Source organism: Carassius auratus, chromosome 41 (genome assembly GCF_003368295.1).
Source record: "Carassius auratus strain Wakin chromosome 41, ASM336829v1, whole genome shotgun sequence".
NCBI lineage: Eukaryota > Metazoa > Chordata > Actinopteri > Cypriniformes > Cyprinidae > Carassius > Carassius auratus.
Window position 1 is genome coordinate 8,626,892 of NC_039283.1, and position 18,544 is coordinate 8,645,435.

The window sequence follows — 18,544 nt, forward strand, 5'->3', positions numbered from 1 at the left end:
GAGCCCAGGGGAACACCGTTGTCGAGTGTTAGTTAACATGCTTCTCTTTCATTTTGGCTATATTAGGGCTAGGGTTATGATAGGGTGTTAATATAAGGTGTGTCTCCTGTGAGAAGATTTGTGTGTATGCTCATCTGAAGTGCACAAACCCGCACCTCAGAATGTGTGGAGATAACAAGCTCTCTCTGAATTATTATATTTAAATGGACAAATTCACACAAAAAATGTCAAAATGCCCATCTTGGTAAGTATCCTATAGTAGACATAGCCGGCTGAACGTGCATTCTCTTAAAGTGATGGTGCTTTCTTAATATTATTCAAACAGCTACAACAACAAAAATCACTAACTGCTCTTGACTCTATTTTATTTGTATCTTTACTCTATTGCATTTATTTGTGCTGTGTCTTGTAGTTAGATACATTATTCTTATTTTCTTTATTTTTATTTGCCAGTGTAGCCCAAACATAACACATAGCAAAACTGTGACTCTAAAACTGTGATACAAACTGAACAGTAAGTTGAACTGTTCCATCCCTAATATATATATATATCTATATATAGATATAGATTATTATTTTTTTATTTTTTTTAATGAGCACAGTTCCTTCCTCTTTCAGAGTATTAGCCATAGACATTTATCTGTAGTGACTAACATGCCAGAAGTAGGGGTTGTAAGAAATAAGCATCTAGTTTGTAAGCAAGAAACTAAAATTTCTTCCATTTCAGTTCTTTGTACAGAAGCACATCTTTAATGCAGCAAAAATGTTGGTGCCAAGAGGACTGAATATTCTAATTCACTACCACTAACTGCTGCCTGATGTGTCACCATGACATTAGCCAAAGTAACAGCTTGTTATCTTTTAGCTTTTAAAATTGAAATGAAGTGCAAAGACTGAATTCATTATAGCCAAAGAAACAAAATCTGACATTGAAAATCTGGTGCACGGTATGATCTTCTACAATAATAAGCTCAGTTTGGATTTAAGAAAAGCACACACAGCCTCGCTGAACTGATATCAGTTAGCACTTCAAACGAATAGAGTGTGGACACAGTAAACAGCAGTATCACTTGAAGTCATTTCCTTTCACTTACTCGGCACTCAGTCCTACTGAAAGCTTCTCTCAGCTCCAGACCTCAAAGTAAAACTCACCTAACGAAAAATGTGCAATGTAAATGAGAAAGCTGAATTTTCTGACAATTTGCCCTATGAAAGAGTCTTGAAGGGCAAAATTATAGTGGTAGTTTAGCTGTGTAGTTTGTCACAGAGTATACATGAGCTTTGCTGGAACTTATTCTGAAAAAAATTCCTGCGTGTGATTGACACCTGACTGAGGCTTGTCAGAACGGAAAATGGATACGGGACACCCAGTAATATGGGCTGTCGTCTCTCCAGCTGTCAGGATTTGCATAATCACACTAATATCCCAAATGGCCAGTGTGATTCTAGTAAGAGCGACTGTCAATCATCATCAGAGGGGTCCTATCAATCATACACACACATGCATCCAATGGAGAAGGAAATTACATAGGACCTGGACCACAAATGAGTGAATGAACAAACTACAGGGCTACCTGTATCTATCAGGTATTTAATACTAAATCATTAGCAGAAAAGACAATACTACTATTCTATTACTATATAGCAGACCAAAATAAATAAATAAATAAATAGTTTCACGTCTATTTCTGCACACCATAAGCTTTTAACATACTGTAGATGTGACAATCTTATTTTAGGTCGAAGGCCAGACTGGACATAATGTCCCCTTATGCAGACCATATATTTTAATTTGCCCCAGCGGATGCACAAATTACACACCTCTTGATCTAATAAAGACTAAAAGAACTAAGAGGAAGAACATGAAATGTATACATATAAAAACATTTATATACAAACTAATATTATTAATTAACAATACAATATTGAAAAGAAAAAAAGAACAACACACTGCTTCTAGCTTACCTACTATAATAAACCACCTAAACCTAAAGGGCCCTATTTTAACCATCTAAACACAGTGAAAAGCGCACGGCGAAGGTGCACTCAGGGCGTGTCCAAATCCACTTTTGCTATTTTAACGACAGAAAGCTGAAAGCTTCTCAAGCGAAGAAACCAATCTGCTCGTGCGCAAAGTTAAAGCGCGCAAACAGATCAACTACGAGACAAGCAGGAATCCACCAAGTCAGTTAATATATGTGCATTGGCACAATTGTTCAAATAATTAGCCAATTTCATTCATCATTATAAGTAGTAATAGGCTGAATTTAAATAAATAGCCTAATTCTAATACACGCAATCCATCATTTTATGTTTATGTAGCCAACACAATAATATATTTTTACACTGTAATCCTTTTGTTTTACATATTTGGCATGTTTGTGTGATGCTCATCCGTGTGTGTAATAAGCAAAGTCAACGCGCAATGTGGACCCGCCCAGCGGTGCATTTTCTAACAGCGCGCTCTTTAAATAACAAAAAAAATATTGTGCCATTGACTTTAGACCAGGTTTGAGTTGGTCTATGGCGCAGTCTATTATTTTTTAGATCCTTAAAATATAAATGCGCCAGCAATGCACCTGAACACACCTTTTTTAGACCAGCACATCCATGGGCGCAAATCCATTTGCTAATTAAACGACGTGGCGCTGCACGAGAATATTCGAACGGCGCCGGACTGAAACTAGCAAACACACGCGACTTGCGTCGCATTGCACTGGGTGTATGATAGGGCCCAAAGACAAACATAACAATTCTAAACTGTTTAACACATTTTAATTGCAGGCCTGCCTCTCAGTCAAACTCCAGTAGCACTGAATCAATATTACTGTTTCACTTGGAAAGTATTGCAAACATATTCTTTCGGTTCGGTACACGGTACACATTATGTACCGAACGGTTCGTTGGACTAATTAATTATATTTGGAAAAGAAATAAACATTTGTGAAATATAATGATATGCGTTCAACAAGGTAGCCCAATAACCCAAACGACGTAACAGGCAACGTCCCTGGCACCCCCGAAAAAGAAAAAAAACACCAACTTTTATGATTTTGTTAGGCTACTCAGTCAGGTGCTCGCTCACTCAGTACGCGCTGAAGGCTCGTTGCAAAATGGCCAATGCGTTTAACAGACCAGAAATAGAAGATCCTCCAATAACCAACAGGTCTGGTGTTTGGGTGCACTTTACCAATCGATCGGGGTGTAACAGAAATGAGTCGAACCAGACAAATTAAAGAGTCTATCAAAGCGATGTTTGAAACACGAGAGCCGAATTCCTCAGGAAGTCATAAATCAGTTCTAGTGTCAATTATTTACAATTTCAATTCAAAGAAGAGAAATTTGGTGCCAAATGTGTTGTTGTTCGTAATGGAAATGCAACGCTGGACATCACATGTAAACCCAGGAGATCAAGTTAAACACTTCCATTGACTTCCCCCACCCAGCAGAACCAGACTGAAATTCCTAAGGGGGGGGGGGAGGGCTTTAAACCTCTGTCTTCACAGAACGTCCCTTTGTCAGAGAATGGCAAAGAAACTTCTTTTGTACAGATATGTGGACCAGAATGAACTCAAAAAGACTTATAAATGAATCAGTCAATCGCTTCACTCCATATTCATTTATGTGTAACCCACACATTTGACTATCATGTTATAATCACTTATTGTGTATGTTTTTTTAATAACTATGGTATAGCTTAACGATTTATAATCGTGTTTGGTATGTGTGTGATCAAATTTTCTTGCTTGATATTGTCCTGACAATCATTTATTTGTAAAATATATCATAACCTGGTAATAGGAATCATGTCCAAAATTAAACCCTGCAAGGAAGGAAAATTCGGACCACATGCTTGGTAAGATAAACAAATGATTTATGATACCCCCCGAGCCAAGACAATTTGATTGGTCAAGACAACATTTGAGGTGTGGCCAACAGGCCAGTTAAATACTTTGAACACCATGAAATCTTGCTTTTAGTAGGCTTTTAGTCTCTGCTATAAGTCATGCCTGCTCTTAGCCACGATGAGAAGGAACACAACCTAGTCTCGTCAAACTGTATTTCTTTTCTTTTCCGTTTGAGAGTTTCGTGTTCTGAGTTAAGTTTTGTAACGTCGACCTCGTCTGCGCGTTTCAACTCGAACCAGCCAAACAACTCCAGCTTCAGCCAACGCCCAAGCACGGGCTCCCCAAGACGTCACTTCAGCGACTGAACTTCCAGCCAATCAGCGACCTCGGGATAGCCCTTTCACCGAGACTCTTTCACAGGAGACGCAAGTAACTTTACCTCCAGACTGTGACCTTTGCTGGTGTATCTAATATAATTTTAACCTCACAGAGGAACTCAATGCGAGGGCTAATTACGTGATTGATGGTTGTTCATGTCTATGCAATTTAACGTATTGCTGTAAACTTGGGATTCCATATTTCCATTCTCTTAAACTCATCTTTCCCTAACTTTATATCTTCCTGCAACTTTTGTGAATGTGTGAGTGCGTGCGTTTATGTGTTAGATTAGTTTATATGTCTTAGATTTATCTAATAAAGCCTTATTCATATTGAAAAGAGAAGTATCTTGTGTTTTGTGCTTACAAGTTAATGTCTTAAACTGCCGATCTTGTTACTGTGCTAATTAATAGTGTTTCACTATAGTTTGGATATTAGTATCCAGCGCAGATTTGATGTTAAACGGCTCGTTCACTGAATCGCAGGGCGTCTCAGTGATCAGCCGTTAAACAGTGATTCTGTTCAAATTCCCTTTAAAATCTTAAATGATTCCCTTTGAGCTAAATTGACCTGTTTCCCTTACAGGGGCATCCAAACAAGCATGGAAATCAAAATGGACTAGTACTGTACTGTGTCAGAATTTCCTGAGCAGTACGATACAATTAACAGGCCTGCACGTTATTAGATAGAAGAACTGTTATAAATAGAACGTATGCACGGGCAGTTTTGAAAACTCCACCTACTTTGCTCTTGGCATAGTGCAGCGCAAATCGCGTTGTATCTGAAGGGCAACGCTGAGCCCAGGGTCCAGCACAGCACATACCGCGTCCTGTGTGAAAGACCCTTTAGCCATTTTGCAACGAGCCTTCAGTGCATAACCTACTGAGTGAGTGAGCCCCTTACTCTGTAGTGGAAAACGCAGGTTTTAAGAACATGCTTAATGTAATTGAGCTCCGTTACAATATTCCTTCACAAGCCCATTTCAGCCAGACCGTAATTCCTGCTTTGTTCCAAAAAACATAAGCCCTATGGAGAACCAATTGAGTAAAAACACACGACTCAATATAAAGAGTTATAGAGTTCCAGATAAAAAGTTAGATCTTTGTATTTGTTCATAACTACTAAAACAATATAACATTTTCATTTTTTTTTATATAAGGAGCTGTTTTTGTTTTATACAGTATGCTGCAAAGAAAACACCATAGAAGATGGGTAAAGAATAGCTCCATCATTGTTCAATGTGTAAAAAAAACAAAAAACATACTTTGTTAGTTTTTATAAATAAAAATTTTTTTAAAAATCAAGGAAATTTATCTGCCAATTTTTTTCTTTTTGCTGTATCTAAAACGTACCGAACCGTACCGAACCAAACCGTGAGGTAGGTAAAATGTCTCTTATCCTCAACAAGGCTGCATTTGTTTGATAAAAATGCAGTAAAACTGTAATGTTGTGAAATATTATTTTAAAAAAAATAATACATTACAATTTTAATACATTAAAAAAGAGAGACTATAAAAGACTACTGACACTTTTCAGTCATTTGACTGCATTCCTCCTGATTAATGCTTAATTACATTGAACACAGTGAGCACTATATCAGAATGTGTTACCTGACGCAACGTCCGGGCCACCAGGCTCTCCAGAACAGGCCCTCTATCCTCATGAAGAAGATGAACTTCATCCAGGATGAGCAGTCGGACGATCTGAGACAAAGCCACGTCCCCCACACTCTTCCTTGTCACCACATCCCACTTCTCTGGAGTCGTCACCAACATCTATAACACAATACAGTCATTAGATGATTAAGGCCTTACAAACATGTGCTGTGAATTATCAACAGCTTGTCCCGGTGTTTGCCAGTAACATGATTTCTGCAGTATACTGTCAGTAGATTTGATACAAACTGTCTATTAAACATAACAAACAAATGTGAAGATAAACCAACAATAGTGCATACTAGAGGCTGTGCTGCAGATATTTTCTTCTAGTCTGTGTCAACAAGAGATCCCACGACTTCAGATGCATGTACTGTACATGATGAATGATTAATTTTCTGGATGACTAGTCAACTATTAAAAGTCATGCAACTCCTAATGCATACTCAAGCGAATGGGATGCTTCTACCATCTGGATAACTGTACGAGTATGTAATGAGATTTCTACCATTTTCAAACATTTTCTACATAACCAACATTCATCTACTGATAATATATGTGTTTTGACACTGGTATCTCTTTCTCACTTTCTCTTGGAGGACTTTTTGTTTTGCATTAACAATACTTTTACAAATTACTGGTGGAAACTAGGTCTGTGAGAAGCTAACTCTTAAAAAGAATGTCCTTTATATCTCTCCAGAGAATTACACACGGTTTGTTTTTAAAAAAGTAATGAGAGGCTAAGGTATAGAAATATCTCTGCATCAGTAATGTCCACCATCATCAGACAAATGAACAGAAAAGGCCATCATTCTCACCGGTCCATTTACAAAGGTGACTGATAGTTAACTGAACGTCTCCTCAATATGTGAAGGGACTTGATGACTTACGTTTCAGACAAAATCTGGCCAGTTTGATTACTTTTCCGGAACCCATGAACAGCTAGAATCCCTCCAAAAGAAGCTAAAACATTACGTATATGAGTGTACCATGATCACTGAGCTACAGCTACCTTCGTGATGTCCTTTTCTGTGCCCAAATATGAAGCGGATTTGGCTTGTTCTCTAGTATTCTTGGCACTTAATGTTAAGTTTTCTTGTTTGGTGGTTCTCAGCTACCTGCATTTGTAATTCTTTTAAAAATACTTAACTATACAATTACAGTTAAAAAATGTAATAAATAAAGGACTAAATCACATTTATACATTAAGTCATAAAGGTTTCCAACTTCACTGGAAATGTTCAGTTTTATATATTATTACTTTTGATAAGAAACAAAGCTTCATATTTTAAATTATGTAATTTATTTATTTATTTAATTATTTTTTTTACAGGAAATTCAAACAATAAATGCCATTTTGCCATTTTTTGATGTTGCGTGACCAATCACATATAAATCCCCAGTTCAAACCAAAGTCCTTTTAGGCAAGTTGTGACACTCGGCCGCCATCTTGGCATTGCCTCCGGGCAGCTATTTCAGACTAACAAGACCAGCTCCTATCTAAATGAATGGGCAGAGAGTCAGAACTGCACTTCATTGGTCACCGGGACATAAAAACTGTATGTATAGAAACAGCAGTAAAATATGATCAAAATCGCTGAAAATATTTTATGACTTTGCCATAAAAATAAGCTTTAAAACGCCTTTTTCCCACAGGTTATACTTTTACTACGCATGCGCAAGGGTTCCTCAACTGTGCGCATACGTCAGTAGAACCAGACGATAGGCTCAAATGTTTCCCGGCTTGACTGTTAAAAGCAGATGATTGGCTTTCCAGCGGGAGGGGCGGGAAATGTGCATACAACCGCCATCTTAGCAGTTACGGGTTTTCCTTTTATAGTTGAGTGGAGGATTGAGGAAGTGGCATATAAATTGTCTCTGGTTCTAACACGGCGTGATCATCTCTTCCTCTTTTCCTCTCTTTGACCATGGAAAGACGTAAATAAAACTGCTTTACCTCAGACACATCATCAATGTCCACAGCTTGTTAGTTCGTTAGTAGAAATAAAGTCAAGAGAAGATCATTTCGCGAAATATTACACTATATTACATTTTACTTTAACTGTTAGTGATGTTCTAATTATTTAATTTATGTTTACATATCTGCTATGAAGCAAACTAGGATGTACACTGTGTAAATGATTGTATTTCAACAATAGAAACGTTATCATTTAGAAGTTAATTTAAAACTGCATTATGTGCAATTAATATGTCTGCATACTTTGAGTGTTGATTATTAAAAAATAAAATAAAATAGTAATTACATTTACGTTTGGGCTATGCTGTTAACCTTATAGTAATGTAAAAGGGCTCCCTATAGTTTAGAGCAGAAGCTGAGGTAGATTTTTGTCCCTAAGAACATTAATTAGAATTCAATCTAATTATTTAAAGAAAGAGCAATTTGCTCTTTATGTAGCGATTTGATTATGAGATTTCTACCATTTTCAAACATTTTCTATATGACTAACATTCATGGTTTCATGAATTAAGAATTTGTTCGATTTATTAATTTGCTCCCTTATTTCAGTTAAATTATGGGTTATTCAGGGAACAAAATTATTGAAACATGGACAACTGCCACAAAACATAAGTCATAGGAACGAATTAACAAGTTGTAGGATAGCCTTTCTGTCCTACAAAATGACTTAGTTACTACATTTCTAATGTTTTCCATGTTGAATAACTTTTGTGTTGTTTCTATTTGAATGTACTTTTAAAATTTAAATCACATTAAAAGCTTAATTTGTACATTGTGAATGAATGATGATGCGTTTATATACTGTCACCGTTACTCACACGCAGGTGTTTTGCGCATGAGCCGCACGCAGCCCAACATTAAATCGGTTAACCAACCATCGACGGCTTTAATCGACTGCACCTCTTTTCGACAATTAATAGATCATCGATTAATCGATGACATCCCTAGTAGCAATGTGAGCCTTCATACTGTTTTACAGGAGACAAGCTTCCCATTCTGTTTCTGGCATGTTGGTGCTACTTCTCAAAACAGGGAAAAAACATATCATCAAAATCTTTTGGTAAGGTTTGCTTTGATGTACCAGAGCTTCAGGCCAATGCGTCACATAACCTCAACCAACATGCCCGATGTACAAAAGGGTGTAAGGCTACATTCACAATCATTATTTGTGGCTAACCACTGATTTTTCAGTATTTCAGTTACAGACCACAAATAAAAGTGAACATATTGACTACATTTATCTATTATCTCTGTGAATTAATGAAACCCCACATTAAAAATCCAAGAATAATGTAAACAATGTGTGTGCAGTGCACAATGTCTATCACACAGTATGAAGTGATAGACAACCTCCACTGCGTTTCTATTTACTAAGAACAGGGTCACTAAGAAAATGTCATTCTCAACATGGGAGTCCTAGAAATGACCAATTAAAAAATAATGTGGCCATATTTAACATAAAATAGAATTTAACTGTATTCTATAACCATGTGAACGAAGCATAGGCCTCCTGTTTTGAGACAAATAATTGTTCACTAGGGCTGTCATTTGGAAAGCTTTTGACAAAAACCTGGATTAATGAGCACAAAACCACAAAACCATTGCATGTGGAAGAAGGCAAGAAATCCCTTCAACGTAGAATCTCTGATTCTGCCTGTTAAACACCATACAGTTTTAATAGTTTTTCAAAATCACCTTGTGGGAGTCCTGAGGTGTGATAATGGATCCTCAAAGCCATAATACAATAAAATAAAAAAATAGAATGCCATTTCAAACATATAATGCAATTTTTCAGGAAAAGATGTGATCCCTTACTACAATTACTGCTCCCCTCAACTCATCAGATTTATGAATGGTTTTATGAACAATTTAAATACATCATCTGTGCTGAATGCATTTCTTTTGATGCAAAACCCCATCATGTGGGTTGATGAGTGATAAGATGTTGAGGATGCAGCAGACTACCACAATCTGAGATATTTTACTGGGACTGCCTAGCATCCCTCCAACACTGCCACCCAAAAATTTGAATCAGAAAGTGATTTTAAATGCAGAAAGTGCATTCAACTACACCAAAAGCCTGTACATATGCCTAGTTATAATGCTCTTCTCCCTCATTTAATGAAAAACAGTGATCGCATTTTGTGATCAAAATGAATTGCACTCCATAGGTGCAATCTACATTAAGTCTAATTTACATAAAAAGTATGCATGCTTGCTCTGAAACACAAAGTCAGTATTGACAACTGCATTTACTAAAAAGTGTGAAATCCAAATTGCAACGAACATACAGCAGGACACAGGTCAAATCCAATAATGCCCGTATGAATGAGTAAGGTTGCTACTATCAATGTACAATTAATAAACTATCAAATAATTAATTACTAAAAAGACAGCCAAGAAAAAAAGAAGAAAGAGAGAAAGAGACAAAATAAAAAGGCAGCCAGAAACCAGGAGTGGAAATTATTTTGTGAAAATAATTTTTCTGAGTTTAGATTCCATTACAGTGATTGAACATAGTTTGACAGAAATTAAACAAAGCAGTCTGGAATGAGGAATGATGAATGAACTGGAATGCAGGGATGTAGTAGGTCAAATAATAAAAAATCAGCTACTGCAATTCTGCATCTTTTGGATGAAACAATGTTTTGAGCTTTGGGGCAGAGGTGTCTGATTTGGTGAAGTTGCTTATGTATGTGTGTGATGGATGGATTTGATGTGGGCTTCAAAACACGTCAAATCTAATGCTCAGATTCCTGATCGTTTTGGAGGGTTTGGAGAGAGTTCTGATGCTATAAACGCAAATGTCAGTATTTCTTATAAGTGCTAAAATCAAGATTTTTATTTAATTTTTTATAAGCATTGTTACATTACAGTTTAGCTGAATATTTACATAATGCATACATAGAGAACAAACTGAAAGATATCAGTGTATCTAATTAGTGTAACTGTGTAGTGTAACAGTGCTAACTGTGACCATGACAAATAATGATAGAAAAATATTATAGTTTATGAAAAACGAGAAGACCAAGAACCGAACCTTGAGGGACACCCTGAGTTATGGAAGTAGAAGGGCATTTGTACTTCTTGATAGAAATAAAATATTGTCTATTAGTGAGTTAGGAAGAGAACCATGTTTCTCTTGTGTGCTGACAGATAACAGTTGATCACATTTAAGATGCATTGCAACTTTAATGATTTAGTAGGAAATATCACTGCTTTTATTCCACAAATTGGTCTGTGGAATAAAACACTAGTTCAGCTTCTGACTGACTGACAGACAGACAGACAGACAGATGCAGATTTTAAGTATAACACTGCACTCATATATCACACTAGATGTTTTTGTTCATTCCTTTCCAGAAATGTTGTCAATCTGATCATTGCTCAGCATACACAAAGGATGATCCTGCTTTGGCTTTTTTGAAATTATTACTGCTGATAATAAACAGTAAACAGCAATAAAAAACAGACACAATAACTGGTCATACAGGAAATTAAATGTGTCTTAAAAGTTACTCAATATTAACTCATTTATTTATTTAAATTATTTAATTTATTTTATTATTATGTATTTTTATTAAAAAAAATTGTTTTGATATCACAGTTCAGTACAGTTTTAATACAGCAGGGGGAACAATTATAAACAATTATAACAATAACAGCCTGATCGAAAGCGTCATTCTGTGCGTGCATTTTCAAATTCAATTCAATAAAATTTCAGGTAGCTACTTTGGTTATAGAACCAGGTTCAGTAAGTTAACTGTGTAATGATATACATATCATACTCCAAACATGAATGACAATCATATTCTGCTGTTGTGTGAGGGTAGGCTGGGTATTTCTCACTGTTGTTATGATGTGGGATGTTAGGACATGTAGAAGCATTTAGACAAAAATTATGAAGGAGATGCTGGTGTCACTGTCTGGTTGTGTATGTAATATGAGAGTTGGGAAACCATTCATTATGGGAAAAATTAGACTGTAGGCTATTCATCTAGCTCTCTTGTGCTTACGCGAGACTTTAAATTAATTAGCTAAACACAAAAAACGTTTAATGAATACCCATAAATTATATGTGCTGCCCACATGATGAGCAAGCTGTGGTTTGGTGACAACTAAATTATATAAATCTATTTCCATTGATGTCAGCCATATTTAAGAGTGTAATCATTCAAGACACAAAATATAATTATTTTGACACCATTAACCAACATTTTAAAGAAATATACAACAATGCATAATTAATGGTCCGAGAGCTGTTTACCAACCTGTCTGTGAGTGTTGAAATTCCTATTAAACACTTTCAGTAAAAGCAGTTCATTAAATCCTCTCTCGTTTGCATTTAAATCAATCTGCCCAGCCATTAGAGACTGGCTTTGGAACGGAAAATGCACGTCTGCTGTTAATTAGACCGCCGCTAATCTAAATGGAAGCGCTGGCAAACAGGTAGCAGAGCTAAAGTGCTCATTTTAATTACAATACAAAGCCAGAAGGGTAAAAATAAAACTACTTATTTTACTTCATATACGCCGGCTTTGTTTTCTGCAGCACACCAAACCCCTAGTGTATGATGATGTCAATCTTCTATGATGGTATCACTCTACTGTCAACCTTTTTGGCATGGAGATTAAATAAACGCATATGGTACAAAGCAGGCTTTTTATTGTACATTAAATCTAAAATGAAAATTACTGTGTTGGTTAAGAAATATATCTGCAACTGAAAAAAGTACTTGTCTAAAGTTTGAAAACATTGTGATTTTTAAATGTTTTTTTAAGTCTCTTATGGTCATCAAGGCTGCATTTATGTGCTCAAAAATACAGTTAAAACACTAATATTTTGACACTAATATTAAAACAATTTATTCCTGTGATGCAAAGTGTAATTTTCAGTATCATCACTCTCAGTCACACACATCATCAGTCTTTAGTGTCACATGATCCTTCAGAAATCATTTTAATATGTTGATTTGGTGCTCAAGAAACATTTCTTATCATTATCAAAGTTGAAAACAGTTGTGCTGTTTAACATTTATACAGAAGCCATGATATATTAACATTTAAATGTCGGGTCCTCTAGTAGACACTATGGAGACTGCTGCACACAGAACCAGTTTCTGAAGCATGTCGAGGGGACACAGTGTCTCGATGCCTCTCGAGGAACCATGGTTAAATATATAACCCGAGACATTCCCTTTCTAAGGAACTCGCACTGCATCCTCTAGTGGAAACTATGGGGAATTGAATGCCCAAACAGTAGGGGTGTAACGATACGCGTATTCGTATTGAACCGTTCGGTACGACGCTTTCGGTTCGGTACGCGGTACGCATTATGTATACCGTTGGAGTAATTAATTATATTTGAAAAAAAAAAAAAAAAGAGAGAGAAAGAAATATAATGATATGCGTTCAACAAGGTAGCTCAATAACCCAAACAACGTAACAGGCAACGCCCCTGACACTCCCGAAGAAGAAAAAAACACCATCTTATATGTTTATGTTAGGCTACTCAGCAGGCGCTCGCTCACTCAGTACACGCTGAAGGCTCGTTGCAAAATAGCCAATGCGTTTAACAGACTAGAAATGAGAAGATCCTCCAATAACCAACAGGTCTGGTGTTTGGGTGCACTTTGGATTCCCTTTAAGCTATAATGGTGATGGCAAGAGAGTGGTGGATAAAAAAACAACGGTATGTCGCATCTGCAACATGACAGGGTACACCAGCGGGATTAAAAAAACAAACAAACAAAAAAAAAAAACAGCGGGAATATCTGGGATATATGCGTCAGTACTATCTGGGAAAAGACGAAAAAAAGGAGAAACATGCACGCAGCAAACTATCCCTGCAGCATTTAGACACTATAGCTTACAGGGAATCCAACCCAAACACCAGACCTGTTGGTTATTTTAGGATCTTATATTTCTGGTCTGTTAAATGCATTAGACATTTTGCAACGAGCCTTCAGCGCGTGCTGAGTGAGCGAGCGCCTTAGGGGCCGTTCACATATCGTGCCTAAAAACGCGTGGAAAACGCTAAGCGCGTCTTTCTCCTCCTTTCCAAAGCGCTCGGGCAGAAGCGCTCATGAGGCGTCTGTCTTTGCTAAGCAACAATGACGTGCTCTCTCCATGAGACGCGGAAATTTCAGCGAAGGATAAATGGATTTGCAGCTCTAAAAATCGCTTGCAGTAGCTCTGCTACTGAATTTATTTCAAAATTGCAATCCATATACAACTATGATCAGCTGTTCCTTCATCTTGGCTGAGCTCTCAACGTTGTTACGGGAAAGGATGAAGCTGATTGGTTGGTTCTTGTCACATGACCCGCGGTGCGCTTGCGGCATTCTGAAAAGTTGAGATGTTTTTACATTTTGCTGTATCTAAAACGTATCGAACCGAACCGAACCGAACCGTGACATCAGTGTATCGTATCGAACCGAACCGTGAATTTTGTGAACCGTTACACCCCTACCAAACAGCCATTCCACAGTGCATGGCTGTTCACCTGGTGACAAAGCACCAAAGGAAACTACAGACATACATCGAACCTACCTTAAGAAAGGGGGCAAGCCACTGATGCCTGGGGCCACTAACATAACTAGTGGTCGACCAATATATATATCGCCAAGGCTGATTATTTTTCAAATACCGGCATTGGCCGATAAGTTTTTCTTCTGGAACTTTTCATTTTGACGGCACTGAGAGACGCAGTGCCTGAGTGCACACAATGCTCACACTCTCTCTCTTGTTTGTCGTCATCAACCGTCTAGCATGGATAGAAGTCTGTCTAATAATCAGATGGAATGGTTAAAGGAATTGTGTTATGTATACAGAAAGTATCATAATGATTTCTTTTATATTAGGCCTATTAGTAATAGAAAGGCAAACATTATAATACTTTCTCGTTTGCTGTCAGCATTAGGTAAATATGCATTTATAGAATTTAAACAAATCTTTGAATGACTAATGAACATTTAATTTCACAAACCTTGCAAAATAAGTCAAAACTAGCTGTGAGATCTTGTGATGTGTGCATTTTTATCCTGCATGATCGAGTGTTCTCTGTGTGAATGTTGGTCGTGTGAATTGAATGCTTTAAACTCGTGATTCAAATTATGCTGCGCTTTATGCATTTGCCCACTGTCGTATTCTTGTCATTTTCACTGTGTGCTGTATGTAAAATGAGGGTTAACCTGGCTTTATATGAAAAATATGATAACCAGTGCACACAAACTTCCCAGAATACTAAGTGCCCATTGATTACAGTGTTTACTTCTTTGTATTATATTTTTATTAAATATTTATTTGTGAAAAAAACCTTGACATCTAAATTGTAAGTATGTTTAGTTTACACATTTGTTGTTTAATCCATTGTCAAATTATTTAAAAATTCATAATATAAATAATAACAAAATAAGAAAAAATTATAATATTGGCTTTTTATCGGCCACCTGCTTTCCAATATATCGGCAGTCAAAAAAAAACACATTTCGGAGGTCACTAAACATAACTCAGGGGAAATTGGGAACCCAGTCAATCAGGAGGGACACTTCGTTAACCAATCTAAGAACACAGCTATCCTCAGAAGGCTATGTTACAATAAGCCAAATCATCTTGCAGGGCCCAGGGGGACCACCCATTTAAAAATTAAACACAAAGTTAGGTAGGTCAAAATGGTCTACCGAACTTAAAACTGTAATAGTTCCTGACTTCATTGTGCTAAATGCACAATTTGGGTGTATTTTCTATATTTTCAGGAAAAAATATAGAAACTCTTTGGTAATTTTTTGAGCAAGATGCTAACGGTCTTATCAGATTCAATGATCTATGCTAAGCTAAACTAAAGTTGCTACTGCCAGAATGGAGATTGGCTTAATGGATTCGAAAACGGTAAAATTCTACTGTTTTAAAAAGAAATGGAGTGTTCCTTTAAATATAATTACTACAAGACAAACTATGTAATTAAAAGTACAAATTATTACAAGAGAAATATAGATTAATCACAATCAAAATAAATGTTTATATAAATAAAATAAAACTAAACCAAGAAAGAAAGGGAAAAAAAGTAAAGCTATAATCACCTTGGAAAAAACAAGTGTGGTCACGATATGCAGCCCGAGATCTCTGAAACAGCCTGCATATGGGAGAGGGTGTGTGGCTTTTTTTCAGGGATTGTTGGAAGAATGTTTACAGTGAACCTGTGTGGGCGGGCAGACAGCTCCTCGTTACCAGGTCTAGCCTGACGACAGGCCTTGTGTCTTAATTACCAAGCTGCCTGTGAAAATGCTTCTGTTGTGAGCAGGCTGATGGTCTGTCGCTATGCTAAGCAGCAAATATTCACCTGCTTTAGACCTGTGCAAACAAACACCAGTTAAAACACTTGCCCGCCTCCCACAGTTTCCATGGCAACTGTCATCACTTGAAGTGGGTGGTAGAGGGGAAAGTGGAGGGTTGTTTTGCGGGTTGTGATGGCTTCTAGGCGTGCAATAGCAACATATGACTTAAGGGTAATCATCAACTTTAGTATGAGAGAGACAGCTATTCCATTGTTGTTCTTCCAACTGTTAGATCTGCCCATTTCAGACACAGTCTGTCCAGAATTTTCATTTGCTGATTATTAGTGTAATTTAATTATTTTTTTTGTTTGCATAAAAACATGCCATGAGAAATCAAATTTATTCAATCTTTTGACATTTAATAGGTACTCTAAATAATCATAATAATAATACAATTAATTAATTTCAGGTACTTGTATTTGTAAAATGGAGATCGGATAATTAAATAGCTGGTCATTAATAACTTTATAACATTAAAATACACTGAACCTTTATTATTTATTCGTCATGGATACATGTACATTTCCATCTTCATTACTTGAGACCTGTTACTGTGAAATATTACAGTGACAGCAGGGTTTGAAGTGAGCTGGTATGCAACTCTGTGTTAGGCTGTTCACGGTACCAGAATGATTATTACATACCAGTAGCTCTCATAAACTGCCAGTATTCTCTTCTGCCCCTATTTGAGAGACATTCAGCCTCTCTCTACCTCTTGAGACTTTCCTTACTAAGCTTAACCTTTTAACCTCCACTTTTTCTATTTCTATTTCTACGGAAAAACGGTCTGTGCGCTGGGGCTCATTTTTGGAATGGGTTGTCCCTATTCTCTTAATAAGTAATGGTAATGTTCAATAAACCAATCAGAGTGTCATCTCCCATTCCCTTTAAGAGTGAGATGCGCTCGCGCCATTGCGGTATTTGTTGGCGGAAAAGCTGAACGCTTCTCAAGCGAAGAAACCAGACTGCTCGTACAGGAAGTTAAAGCGAGCGAGTAGATCATCTACGGCAGTGGTTCCCAACCCTGGGGTCGCGACCCCCACTAGGGGTCGCTAATAATTTTCGAGGGGTCGCCAGTCGCCAATCATTTTTTTTTTTTAAACAGCACGATAAATTAATTCTGATTAAAATAATTCTGAAAAAAAAAATGTAAAAAAATTAAATATGACAAAAAAAAAATCCTTAACGCCGAGAATTTTGCAACATATCGCGAGAGTGGGAAGATACAGACGTAACTTCGAAAAAAAAACGAGGCAAAGAGAAAATATGGCAAAGCGGCGAGGAGAAGATAAAAATGAATGCGCTAAAAAGAAAACAAGGCCTTATTTAGACAGTTATCTTGAATTTGGTTTCATTGAAGCGATGGACAAGGTGAGAATTGAGTGTGTAATCTGTGGTGAGAGACTAGCGAATGAAAGCATGAAGCCCTGCAAACTAATGAGACATCAGAGCACCAAACACCCACAGACGGTGGGTAAACCTACAGAATTTTTCCTGAGGAAAAAAGAACTTGTTATGTCAAATAGACCCCAGAACATAATAGATGTTTTTACAAGAGCTGGAAATGAAAATAGACAGGCAACGGTTGCATCCTTCGAGTGCACTCTCTTAATTGCCCAATCAAAAAAGCCACACACCATCGGGGAAACTCTGCTCAAACCCGCATGTGTAAAAATGGCAGAAATAATGTGCGGGGCACAGGCAGCTTCAAAACTAAAAACTGTACCTCTGTCTAATAATACAATAAAGCACAGAATCGACAGAATGGCAAATGATGTTGAGAACACACTGATTGAAAAGTTAAAGATGCACCCATTTTCCATCCAACTTGACGAAACGTCTACTGTGGCGGATGAAGCAGTCCTCATTGCATATGTGCAGTACGTTGATGACTCCGAACTAAAGCAGGACATACTTTTGTCGACTAATTTGTCTACAACAACACGAGGAGAAGATATTTTCCATGCGATTGACACGTACTTCACAAAGAATCAGATTCCCTATAATAATTTAGTCGCATGCTGCACTGATGGAGCTGCTTCAATGATGGGAAAAAACAAGGGCTTCAATGCACGTTTGAAAGAAAAAGCACCCTACTGTCTTGTGTTTCACTGTATGATACACCGTCAAGCCTTGGCCAGCAAACACCTCTCTGATGAACTTAATGAAACAATGAAGACAGTTGTAAAGATCGTTAACTTTATAAAAGCCCGCCCGGTAAACAAGCGAATCTTTGCGGAGCTGTGTGAAGATGAGGTGCATCAGACACTCCTCCTTCATACCGAAGTGCGCTGGCTATCAAGAGTCCAAGTGTTGGTTCGTTTTATTGAACTAAAAGAAAAAATAAAAG

At 37.1% G+C, this 18,544-nt stretch overlaps 1 protein-coding gene across 1 annotated transcript in view; it reads right to left on the reverse strand.

Annotated features, from left to right (window-relative positions):
• ascc3 (activating signal cointegrator 1 complex subunit 3) overlaps positions 1-18,544 on the reverse strand; it is a 184,131-nt gene that overhangs the window by 80,652 nt on the left and 84,935 nt on the right. The window contains exon 11 of the mRNA XM_026228825.1: positions 5,837-6,001. Within this exon, the coding sequence (XP_026084610.1) occupies positions 5,837-6,001 (165 nt within the window). The remainder of the gene's footprint in view (positions 1-5,836; positions 6,002-18,544) is intronic.